We start from the raw sequence: 13485 nt of genomic DNA on the forward strand, positions 1-13485 counted from the left end.
CTCTGTATTCTTCTGTATTTGGTCTGGAGCTGCAGGCATGGGCGGGTCGTGAATCCTTTAGGTTGGTCCTGATATATTAGATGTACTCTGAGTAAAGTTACAGCAGTTGGGTGTTTTTGCTCGCTGAAGTAAAACAGAATTAAATTAATTCATCCTATTGTTTTTTTTTTTTACTTCAGTCTTCATCTGAAAAAGAATCCAAACAAGGTAAAATGCTTTCATGCATGAAATAGATGAAACGTGATCACCTTGAATAGAAGTTTAGCATTAGTGGTTCTGAGTAAAAGAACAATTTATAACTTTGCACGTTAAAATGTTGAAAATGTTGAAAGTAGAAACGATGATGCGAAATATCAGCTGTTTTAGCAAGGTGAACCTTTACGTGAGCTAAACAAGAATATGATTTATTTATTTAAGCGCTCGTTCATGACACACGTCTTCCCAGCAGGCCGTCTGACAGGACAGGAAGCAGACAAACTAAGAAGGACAGGACCGGTCCTTTTTCTAGAGGTCAAAGTTCATGAGAGCAGCAGCAAGACATACAAACATGGAGGGTAAAGAGAGTGAGGGAATATGGTTAATGCATCCTCCAGCACTCTAATCCTATAGCAGTGTAACTAAAGGGATGAGCCAGGAGAACCCAAGCAAACCCTGACCACAAAGGAAAGGTCTTACAAGTAGACAGGGTGTCTGTCTCACTCAGACGAGCCCGAGAACTGAAAGCTCCGCTTCCCATTCTACATTTAGAACGTCTACAGACCTAAACAGCTGCACCAAGTTCTCTGTTAGGAACATCAGGAAGAAGAAGATCATAGGTGAGAACGTTTTACCTTTACTTCTGGGATCTAACCTGTGGACAGGATTTGCAGAGATTCAAACATCACAATCCAGTTTTACGGTAAAAAGTAGCTGGCAGCTGCTTGTCCCATTTAAGAAAATCCTTGATATCATAGGTAAGCTGTAACTGTTCCAGACTGTCTAGGAGATCACAGATGCATTTAGCAGACTGGATTTAATTTATCTGAATGGGACCGAGCATGTTAGTGAGCATTATAATGTGTAAACATGCTGCAGTTAGCAAGGAGCTAGTGTCCATCCGTGGTCCCACACACACGTATGGATCAAACAGAAGACAGAACTAAATCAAAACAAGAGCAAGATCAGCTAATTGCACTAAATCAAAAAAGAAAATGCTGTCGTTGTCTTCCTCCGCTTATCCGGGTCCGGGTCGCGGGGGCAGCATCCCAATTAGGGAGCTCCAGACCGTCTTCTCCCCGGCCACCTCCAACAGCTCCTCCGGCAGGACCCCAAGGCGTTCCCGGACCAGATTGGAGATGTAACCTCTCCAACGTGTCCTGGGTCGACCCGGGGGCCTCCTGCCGGCAGGACACGCCTGAAACACCTCCCCAGGGAGGTGTCCATGAGGCATCCTGACCAGATGCCCAAACCACCTCAACTGACTCCTTTCGATCCGGAGGAGCAGCGGTTCTACTCCGAGTCCCTCCCGAATGTCCGAGCTCCTCACCCTATCTCTAAGGCTGAGCCCGGCCACCCTACGGAGGAAACTCATTTCGGCCGCTTGTATCCGCGATCTCGTTCTTTCGGTCATTACCCAAAGCTCATGACCATAGGTGAGGATTGGGACATAGATCGACCGGTAAATCAAGAGAAAATGACTGAAATGAATTCTCGCAGGTTTTAAGAACAACAAAAGACCAACATGATCCGTCGTCTTAACCGCCAATGATGACCGGGTTCTGTGGGAATTAGGCTTTTCTAACACCTTCTAATTATTTGTAAATTGGTTTTTGATCAATAACAAAGGTTATGAACACGAGTTAATGTATTGTTGGTTGTTGATGACAGAGGTCAAACGTTTCATGTAGGTCTTCATCGGATTATCATACACTGTAACTGGTCTTTTAGATCTAGATCCGCTCTAGAGCTGGGATGCTTGGGGGTTGTTGCTGGGCAACACAGACTTTCTACTCCTACACAGATTCTGTTTGGACTGAGGTCTGGCCAGGCCGCTCCAGAACCTAGAACTGCTTCTGACGAAGCCACTCCTTCGTCGCCCAGGTGGTGTCATACTGAAAGACCCAGCCACGTTTCATCTTCAGCGCTTTTACCATAAATCTCACAATACACGTTCCCATTCATCTTTAGCTGAATACGGATCAGTCGTCCTGTCTCCTTTGCAGAAAAGCAGCATAATGTTTCCACCCCCGTGCTTCAGAGTGAGATTCTTAGGATGCACACTCAGCATGCATCTCCCTCCAGACATGGTGAGTGGCTTTTATACCAAAGAGATATTTTTAAGTCCCATCTAACCATCATGTCCTCCCAGTCCTTCTTTGGATCATAGATGGTTTCTAGCTGACTTCAGACAGACCTGAACACGTGCTAGCTTTAGCAGGGGGACCTTTTGAGCACATGGAGCTTCAGGTCGAGGGTTATTGTCAGTGTTCTTGTGTTTAATCTAGTTTCTAACAATTGCTGCAGCACTTTATCTCTTCTCATCAAATGTTTATTGCAGATCGGCTCATCCCAGTCTTGTGCAGATGTTGATAGTCCTGGCCATGGTGGGGGTTGGAGTCTAACAATTAGTGATGGGTCCAGCAACACTGATGCGTCGACACATGTATCTAGCTCACAGAGCAGCACCCTGCGTCGGTTTAGGAGTGCTGGATTGTGTTTGAATGGAGGAGCGTCTCCCTCTGTCAGCAGGACGAGTTTCTGCCACAAGAACAACGACAAGGAGCCAGAAAGACAACTTTCTTTCGAAATGACTCTTTTGAAGTCTTTCATGTCATTTTCTGCAGGTTAAATGTTGCATTTGTTCATGTGAACTCGATCATGATGCATCAATGCTGAGTTATCACAGAGAAACATATGAAACATAAATAATAATGAGGTAACAGCCTGCCTCAAAGACAAGACGGTTCACAACAGTTTCACTTTTTCACTAATTCTGACACAGTCACATAATTTATCTTATTGTATATTTTTGTATCACAGATATTCTACATTTGGATTAAGATAATAAATAAGTTAGTGTACATTATTGAATACAATTACTTAAATAAATGTATGTATATAAGTCAATGAATCAGTGTCAGATGCCTGCATTAATGGTTAGGATCCAGCAGGTGTCAGTAGAGCACCATGGTGGCACAAGGTGGGTACAGTTTGGGTAATGTGTCAAAACGCGTCAGGAGGCCTCATCTACCCATCACTACCGACAGGTGTCTTTTATATGAATAACACGTTCAAACAGGTGTCATTATTACAGAAGATGAGTGGAGGATAGAGGAGTTTCTTAAACAGAACAGGCCTTTCAAGGCCAGAATTTGTGTAGGAGCTAAATATTACCATTATAGTATGAAAGGAAAATATTTGAAAATCATACTGTGTGATTTACTGGATTTTTTAAATATTCTGTTGTTCACGGTTGAAGCGATGAAAATTACAGACGACCCATCGTTTTAAAGCTGCTTTCCGGAGTTTTCCCCTTTCAGAAATGATGTATGATTTTTTTCAGAAATCTGTAAAAGTGATTATCTTTTTATTTATTTATTTTTTGCTAAGCACGCCCGTGCCCCGCAGAACTCCGTGCAATAGGAAACAGAGCGCCGACCAGAACTAACCAATAGCGTTAGACTACTGCTTGGATGCTTCAAATTTAAGGAATACCTTGGCTGATGCAGAGTTGATGAACTTTTCACGGACAAGAAAGTCTCTAAAATATAAATATATGAAACCACAAAATGACATGAGAATACTACTCATAAAACAGCGTGTTTTAGCTCCGTTTGTTGGCTAAGAAGCACATTTGTAAACAGGAGCGTGAAGTTGCCATCTTAAATAGAGGAATAGACTTTTTTGTGTGATATGCTTGTCAGCCACTAGATGGTGCCATCGGATAAGAGAAATACTCCGGAAAGAAGCTTTAAGATAAAATAAGATAACAACAACTTTATTTATCCCGAGGGAAATTCTTGTGTCATGTACATGCTCAAAGCAGAAGGAGAGACAAAGGAACAGGTGAAATAGAAATATGATATACAATATATACAGTAAAAAATGATCTACAGTAGTACCCTGTAGGATAGTGCAAAACAAACAATCGCATATCTCAACAAATAAATACATGACTGCATAGCAAGTGGGACGAATTTCACATTTGGAGAGCGCCAAATACTTTTTAGTCTCACTAGGATGAAGATGAGATAGGTTTGTTTACTGGAGTGGGGAAGGAGCCTTAGATGCTCACAGCTAACCTGTTGACGTCTTCTCTTCCAGATCTGATGGAAAACACTTCAACATCAAATGCCTCCTTTCTTGGTCCAAACCCAGTCCAATCATACGCCGAGTGCCTCATCACCAGACCCAGCTCCATCATTTACACCGTGTTCATTGCCATCGAGGTCTTCCTCTTCCTCCCTCTCTTCATCTTCATCCTCTTCTTTGGTCTTCAGCAGTGGAGGAAAAAACGCTCCAACTCCTCAGCACTGAGTCACTCTGACTGCTTCACCTACCACCTGGTCCTCATGGAGCTGGCTGGTGTCCTTGGCTGCATCATCACCTTCGGTGGAATCTACGGGAATGGCATCAAATTTGTAAAAGCTGGGAGCACCCTGTTTTCTTTTACCTGGTATGGACAGGGATTCTTCCACATCCTGACCTGTGTGGAGCACTACCTGGCTGTGGTTCATCCCGTCACCTACCTGATGCTGAGACAAACCAGAGGGATCAGGATCAGAAACGTCGTTGTTGGCTGTGTGTGGCTGTTGAGTTTTTCAGGGTTGGGTTTGGCAGTAAAGGACAATTACATAATAATGGATTCGCTTGTCATAATTTTGACCACAACCATCACCCCTTTCTGCAGCTTGTCAGTTATTAGTGCTCTGACTCGTTCTGGCCAGGGAGAGCAGGGGACACGGAAGGAAAGAGTTGTCCAATCAAAGCAGAGGGCTTTCTACACCATAGTGGCCGTATTACTAGTGCTACTTCTGCGGTTGGCTTGGAGCGTGGCTTGGATCTTTAATACTGTACGAGCGTACAGTAACTGTGTAGTGATGACGTGTGAAGTTTTGTTCAATCTGCCCAGCAACTTGGTCCTACCTTTGCTTTTTCTGCAACGAGCAGGAAAATTGGTGTCGTGGGAGAACAGTACTGAGGGTCAGGGTTAGATTAACGATCATTTCACATAGACGCTATCAGCGATCCCATTTTTACTGAGAAGCATCGAACACTAATTTCCAGCAATCTAATTAAACTGACACATTTTGTACAAGCTGTCAGAAGATAAATGCACAAAAATATCCAAATTTATGGAAATTCTTTTGAATTGCTGAACCTAGAACTGATCTGAGGCCCTAGTTGTTGTTGTGTTGGATCACAAAGTAACCAGGAGATGGCAGCAAAACACAAACAACACATTGTCTGCTGAAGACAGAACCTTAAAGGTTGGTTTGTGCTTGACGCGTCCGCGAGGTCCGCACGGCTCCGCGCGGAAAAGTTGCGTCATTTTGCGTCATTTTAACAACCACGCCCCTCCACCGCGTCTCCGCACGGCCCAAGATTTCCGCAACGCGCACCTCGGAAAATTTCTAACCATGCGGACGGTCGGACGCGGAAAAACATGGCGGACCGGCAAGAACTACTACGGCAGAGGTTCGTAAATACAGACATTTGTATGATTCAGCTTTCAGAGATCACAGTGATCAACATGTTGTTAATAATTCTTGGAGAGAAATAGCTCGCACTGTCGGAAAAGTCGAGGACGCTGTTAAAAATGCTGAAATGCCATGTTGTAAACAGTAATTTCTACTTCTACTATGGTGTAGTGTTGGATGCTTGCTGTAGAGCTCCATGCTGCCCCCTACAGTTTGGGAGAATATTGGCTCACCGCAGAGACGAGCCGCACAAACCATAAACGCTGCAAGTTGTGAAGCGCGTTCCATCCGCGAGCCGCATCACCGCGCAGAAAGTGAATGCGTCAAGCATAAACCAAGCTTTAGTCCAGAAAGCAGAAACTGAATGCCACATTTTACTTTCTTTTATGATTGGGATAAATGGCTCAATAGTCTATGGACTAATGCTTGATTAGGAACATTCTTTTGTTGGGATGACATCTGAACGGTTAGGGTTAGAGTCCATGACCCTTACAGCTGTAACGTCCAAAAGGGTCAATGTTCACCTACATATTGATCAACATAATAACTTTTCATCTACAGCATATATCCACTTTCTATTTGGCCTTCCCGAACCAGACGGTTCTGTTCAGCGTGTGTTAACATTCCATGAAGACAAAACATCCAGACAAACATTCTTTCCCAAAGTCCTACACTCTCTGCATGAACGCCAGACATCAACGTTCTTCACTCTGAACAAGCGAAGACTCCATGACTTTTACAACTCATAAGCTTACAATAATCACGTGTGATGAATGAACGAGATGTTTAAATGAAATGATTGAATAACCTGTGCTTAAATCAATTAATTTAAAATGAATATTGTTCTTACAATGATCCATTTATATCACAAATCAGTATGTGTTTGATTTAACAAGTTAATCATTGTTTACACTCATACGCATTGCAATAAGATACAGGTGGAGGTTAAAAACATCTTTGCATCTGCAAGAAGGCAAGGCTTTCTGAGGAATGTTTTGGTAAAGACTATCAAAGCACAAAGAGGACTCAAATGCAGAGCTCACACAGTTTTAATCAGCAGAAGGCATTCCTGGAGTACAACACAACTGAAAAGTCCAAATCTAACTGAATACACTTTTACCAAGTGTTTCTGAGAGCAGGTTCACATCACACGACGGGAGAAGACAAACTGGCAAAGGAAACTGTTGCAAAGTCGCTAAAATGGAGAAGCCGGGACCCAGGTGCAAGACATGAGGCAGATTAGTGAGGAGCCTCATGTCGTGACGCTGCCTGTAATGAGACAGGAAGTGAATGCACAAAATAAAACAGGAAGTACCAGAAATACAATAAAACCAGAAACAAGATTGCAAAGCACTCAACCTGCAGAATCACCCATGACATCGCCTTCCAGACGTGGCACATTCTGATTTGCCAGAATATGCCAGAAATGATAAATAATGAGTTTATTAAAACGGGATTTACTTCCCAATTAAAACAGCTGCTATTTCAGCTGTTAACTTTATTTTTTCTCTAAGTGTTTTTCACCCCAGAAGATGCTACACTGGTGTTCTGCTGAGCTGTGGTAGCCTCGTGGAGGGGGCCATCGGCTTGAACACTGTTGCTAACCACTTCATCATTCTCCCTCTGATAATAACACTTTTTTGATATTGAATGTGCTACTACTAGTTTACCCGTTTAATTACAGATTCACTAGGATAATTACAATAAAGTTTAGCGCAGCTGTGGCTACATCATAGCTCATCCCCACCAGCCAGTGAATGTGTGTATGAATGGGTAAATAATTGTGTTGTGAAGTGCCTTGAGGGGTTGCAGAACCTTAAGAAGGCGCGATACAAATACAAGCCATTGACTAATAAACAAAAATGTTTTTTTCAGTGAAGTTGACCTCCAATTCTTTTTCATATTGGAAATGTAACAAATATCTAGCTTAATTTGTCCATCTCTGTCCATCCATCCATTTATACACATATTTATACATATATTTGTTACACTATACTTTACTATAAAGAAACACATTTGGCATGTTCAAGAAACTGCAGTAAAACTGCAGAAAAGTCAATTGAGAATTTATTTATTCACCCATATTTTATCAGCACAAATATAATACGTGCATAAGTTCAAAATTTACATTTAAATTTATTTTCACACACATTTTAAGAAAATCACATAAATGAACAAAATGCATCAGCATCGAAAAGCTTTATTAACCCAACAAATCAGGTATAGTTTGTTTATAGTTGTTAAACCAAGCTTCTAAAACTGCTCTGTGCTTCATTGAACATTGTGTTATATATATATATATATATATATATATATATATATATATATATATATATATATATATATATGTGTATGTATATAAACATTTAATTAGGCAATAATGCATGTTAAAGGTTCAAAATGTGATAGTAACATTGTTTATAGAGACAGAAATTGCAAAGGAAAAGAACATAGAACATAGAAGAACTGCGTTTCTAGTTATGTTACAATCCAGCTGCCTTCTAAAAAGTCCTGAAGGTTATAGAGAGAAATAATAATAATAATAATACATTTTATTTCAACAGCGCCTTTCTGAACACTCAAGGACACTTTACAGAGATAAAATACACAACAATAAAAGATAAAACAGCATAAAACAAACAGACAGATTGGAGCAAAGAGAGTAATTATTGGAATGCCAGACGGAACAGGTGAGTTTTGAGTCTGGTTTTAAAGAGAGTGAGGGAATCAATGTTACGGAGGTCAGGAGGAAGTGAGTTCCAGAGCTGGGGAGCAGAGCGGCTGAAGGCCCTGCTCCCCATAGTGACCAGACGGAAAGGTGGGACTGAGAGGTGGATGGAGGAGGAGGACCTGAGGGAACGGGTGGAGGTTGAAGGATGAAGGAGGTCTGAGAGGTACGGTGGAGCTAGGTTATGGATGGCTTTGAATGTATATAGCAGAATTTTGAATTGGATTCTGGAAGTGACAGGGAGCCAGTGGAGCTGCTGAAGAACAGGTGTGATGTGGTGGAAGGAGGGAGTTCTGGAAATGATGCGGGCTGCCGAGTTCTGGAGAAGTTGGAGTTTATGGAGGGATTTGTGAGGAAGACCAAAGAGAAGAGCGTTGCAGTAGTCAATACGGGAAGTGATGAGGCTGTGGACAAGAATGGCGACCGAGTGAGTAGTGAGGGAGGGGCGTAGGCGGTTAATGTTACGTAGATGGAAGTAGGCAGACCGGGTAATATTGTTTATGTGGGACTGGAAGGATAGTGAGGAGTCGAGGATGACACCCAGACTCTTGACCTGAGGGGAGGGGGAAACTAAGGAGTTGTCGACGGGAAGTGTAAAGCTGTGGATTTTGGATAGAAAAGATTTAGTGCCGACAAGTAACATTTCTGTTTTATCACTGTTGAGTTTGAGAAAGTTTGATGTGAACCAGTCTTTGATTTCAGATAAACAATTGGTGAGGGAGGAAGGAGGAAGTGAAGAGGAGGGTTTGGAGGATACATAGAGCTGGGTGTCATCCGCGTAACAATGAAAATGGATGTCAAATTTACGGAAAATATTTCCCAGGGGAAGAAGGTAAGTGATGAAAAGGAGTGGACCGAGAACAGAGCCTTGGGGGACGCCAGTAGTGACAGGGAAGGGACGGGAAGTGAAGGATTTGAGTTGAATAAACTGAGTACGACCAGAGAGATATGAACGGAACCAATCAAGCGGGGTATGAGAAATGCAAAGGGAAGACAATCTATGGAGGAGGATGGTGTGAGAGATGGTATCAAAGGCTGAACTCAAGTCGAGGAGGATGAGAATGGAGAGCAGTCCAGTATCGGCAGCAGTGAGGAGGTCATTGGTGATTTTTATGAGTGCAGTTTCTGTACTGTGGCCAGGACGAAAGCCAGACTGGAAGGGTTCATAGAGGCTATTGAGCGTGAGATGAGCATGGAGTTGAGCAGAGATTATTTTTTCAAGGATTTTTGAAAGAAAGGGAAGATTTGAGATGGGACGAAGATTATTGAAATTATTGGGATCGGTGCCGGGTTTCTTTAATATTGGAGTAATAGATGCAGTTTTGAAAAGTGAGGGAACAATACCGGTAGAGAGGGAGGAGTGGATTATGGTGGTTATGAGAGGGAGAAGGGAGGTGAGACATGTTTTAACCAAAACTGTAGGGAGGGGGTCGAGAGAGCAGGTGGTGGGCTTGGATTTACAGATAATATCAGATATTTCGGATGAGGTGGGAAGAAGAAAGGAACAAAATGACTGGCCGGGTGAAAAAATCTCAGGGGGAGGGGAAGAACTTGGAATTAATTGCTGGTGTATGGAAGCAATTTTCTGAATAAAGAAGGTTAATAAAGAGTTACATGAGTCAGCAGAATACAGGTGGGGGGGTAGAGAGTCCGGGGGATGAAAAATATTGCGCATTATTGAGAACAGAGTCCTGGAGTTGCCTTCATTGGAGGAAACCAATCCAGAGTAGAAAGCAGATTTTGTATGTTTAATTGAGTCCAAGTATTGAAGCAGATGAGTTTTGTGCATTTCTTTGTGTATTGCAAGACCAGTTCGTTTATAGAGGCGTTCGAGTTGACGTCCTTTGGCTTTCATCTGTCGGAGTTCAGGGGTAAACCAGGGGGCAGAGTTAGTAAAGGAGACGGACAGAGTTTTGACTGGGGCAAGAGAATCCAAGATATTGTGGAGTGTGGAGTTATAATGAGAAACAAGATGGTCAGGAGAAGCAGAACTAGGGATGGATATAGTGTTAATAATAGATGACAGGGTGTCTGGGTTAATGTTTTTGATATTGCGGAATGAGATGTGACGGATAGGCTTAGTTCTTAAAGAGCAGAGGGGGATGTTGAATGACAGAAAAAAGTGATCAGATATATTTACATCATTAGCAGAACAGTTAGATGGGGTTAAACCAGAGCAGCAGATTAAATCAAGAGAGTGACCTTTAATGTGCGTGGGAAAATTAGAATATGTTTGAAAATCGAAGCTGTTGAGGCAGGAGGAGAAGTCTCTGGTGAGGGGGAGGTTCAAGTTGTCCATATGAATATTTATATCACCAAGCAGAATGACATTGGGGGAGAGGGTAGTGAGCTGGGTGAGTAATGAGGAGAAGTCATTTAAAAAGTCACTATTGGGCTTGGGTGGGCGGTAGATCAAGGCTATAACTGTAGGAGTGGGACCGGGTATTTGAAAAACAGAAGATTCCATGGAGCTGAAGGCAGGAGTGGAGACAGGCAGCACCTTCCACTTCTCGCGATAGAGCAGCGCGAGACCGCCCCCGCGACCGGAGCCACGTGGATAGGAAAGGTAAACAAAGCCGGGGGGAGCGGAAGCGTTAAGTTGGGAAAAGTCGTTAAGTTGCTGCCAGGTCTCCGTGAGCCCGATGAAGTCCAGTTTATGGTCGGTGATGAGGTCCTGAATGAGCTGACCCTTGTTTGTGAGAGAGCGGACATTCAGGAGGCCGAAGTTGACGGTATTGTTGTGGTTGAAGGTTGCTGTCTTCGCCAGGCTGGCTAGCGAGCGAAGGTCCGCAGTCCGGCCAGTGTTGAGGCGAGGATGACGAGTTGTGGACCAGTATGAGGTGATTGAGTGAGAGTTATCCAGCTGGAAGTTACGGCGAGACCCACGATGGATGTATCTCCGGCGGGGAGGAAGGACGATCTCCGGGTGGAGCTGTAATGCTACCGGCGGAGGCACAGAGAGATGCCCGCGTAGCAGGAGGAGATCAGCCGCTGTGTACTGGAACAGAGCTGCCCCAGGTTGGAGGAGAAGGGACAGGGCAGACCAGAGGAGGGTCAACCAGATAAATAACTTGCAGGTCCACATGATGAACAGCGGTGGTCAGCTAGCCGATAGCAGCGGGTCAACAGCCGGGAGGAGTGAGAGGTAGGTTTAGTCCGCTTGTACACCCAAACAATAAACTGACAACCAAACAGGATCCAATGGAGGCAGAAAAAATATAACACCCGCTTAGGACATCTACAATGTAGTGCTCCATAAAAAGTAAAACACGATAAAATCACGTTAAAATCACCGGTGAGCAGCGGCTGCAAAAACGCGCCAGCGTCCACTCCAGGTGTCTGACCACGTTTTTGAAATGGCATCATCATCCATCGTGAGGGAGCACGGTGGTGGTACATTCATCATGGAGTACCAATGCTTAAATGATATAGGACTGCCCATGCTGACCTCATGCTTTGGCCACAAAGCATCATACCGTCAGCATTTTGTTTTGGTGGTCTAATTGAAATGTGGACTAAAGTGGCTGAATCAGGGGGAGGGCTCAGTTCCAGGCCTCAGCAGGCCACAAAATATTCTTGTAGCCTAGAAATCTAGCAGTAGCAAAAGGCGTTGCTTTGCTGGTCGGTCTAACCACGTTCCACTGCAGCCTCAGCAGGTCTAGCATTGACCAAAACAATTTTATGACAGGCAAATCCCAGTGCTCTATGTTTGTAGAGAAATTAGCATCAGAGCTACTATGAAGAAAAATGTCTCATTTGAAACTTTGGATGATTTGAGGCTTTTTTTTGGAAACATGAGCAGATAGATTTACTTAAGTTCTTTTTTTCATGGAAGGATATTTGCTACTTCTTTGTGTAGCAGACTGCCCTGTGGACCGATATCCGTAGTGATGAAATAGTCACATTAGTTGTTGCTTTGATTCAGCCTAGCACTGTCCAACTGAATGTGGAGGCTATTTAAAAGAAAACCATAGATTCCACCCCACAATGCAGCTGTGTCTATGGGTCATGGCCATGTATTATATTTGCATAACCAGGGTGGGTGATGTTCTTGGGACAAAATACTATACCCTGAACGTCACTGCCAAGTGCTGTAAAACCAGCACCTCGCTGCTCCTCTGGGTTGGGTCAAATGCTGAGAGTTTTCCCAAGAGGTACTGTTACAGCCCCATCCACTCGGATGAATGCTACACCTATCCATCAGACAAGCAAATGCTGCTGTACCAGTGAAACCTGATGACTGGCTGTCTACAATGCCTCTGCCTACACCCCTCTGCCTCTACATTGGCAGAACTATTTGCACCTTGTGGGTGCAGCATAAAAGCCGTCCTGCCGCTACTTCATGAGCAAAGAAAAAAAAGCAGGAATTCAGACAACTTTAGAGAGAACTCAGAGTGATCATGAAGAGCACCTGAGGGGTTGCCATTTTGGTAAGGATTTTGATGACGCCTTTTGAAAGTCCAGACGCCCTACTTGACAATCCAGACTCTTCTCATGCATCGTTCCACAAATGTGGAATGACCTACCAAGCACTACCAGAACAACGGATTCCTTTTCAATTTTCAAGAAACTCCTGAAGACCCTGCTCTTCAGAGAGCATCTTCTAAACTAGCACCCTCCCTGCACCCGTCCCCCCTCTCTACCGTCCACTCCTTTGTTCCCTCCTCTCTAGAGCCCCCTTTCAGACAGGCCTTGAAAAACGGAAATGTTCAGGACTCTGTCCGTAAGACCTTTGTGTCTGAATACAAACTTCCGGATAACGTTTTCCGTAATTAAACCGGACGATGCCCCTAGTAACAGGTCCGGACTTGTCACGGACAAGGTGGCTGCTTCAGACTGGTGAGGTCGAGTTCTGGACAGGGAGGAGGGGGAGGAGGAGGGGACCGGAGGACGCTGTGCGCACCTAGATAGCTCACTCCTGTAGCATGCGGCAAACCACGGCAGCTCGCCTCCTACGGTACCGTCTAGACGCGCAACGGAGCGCATCACACCGCTTCAGTGATTCCTTTAACCATTGAGCGCCATCCAGGTCTTATGCGTCTTCGTGTGCGCAGAATTATGCTTAACATAAGTCTGACC

The 13485-nt window shown here is 43.9% G+C and overlaps 1 protein-coding gene across 1 annotated transcript; it reads left to right on the top strand.

Annotated features, from left to right (window-relative positions):
* Positions 1-32: 32 nt before the first annotated feature.
* On the top strand, positions 33-7511 carry LOC129165091 (uncharacterized). Its single transcript, XM_054747366.2, has 2 exons — positions 33-207; positions 4303-7511. The coding sequence occupies exon 2, from the start codon at positions 4308-4310 to the stop codon at positions 5190-5192; it is 885 nt and encodes a 294-aa protein (XP_054603341.2). The 5' UTR covers positions 33-207; positions 4303-4307; the 3' UTR covers positions 5193-7511.
* Positions 7512-13485: the final 5974 nt, after the last annotated feature.

Source organism: Nothobranchius furzeri, chromosome 2 (assembly GCF_043380555.1).
Source record: "Nothobranchius furzeri strain GRZ-AD chromosome 2, NfurGRZ-RIMD1, whole genome shotgun sequence".
Classification (NCBI taxonomy): domain Eukaryota; kingdom Metazoa; phylum Chordata; class Actinopteri; order Cyprinodontiformes; family Nothobranchiidae; genus Nothobranchius; species Nothobranchius furzeri.

Excerpts from the sequence above, each read along its gene's own strand:
- LOC129165091 (XM_054747366.2), top strand. The coding sequence starts at position 4,308 with ATGGAAAACACTTCAACATCAAATGCCTCCTTTCTTGGTCCAAACCCA.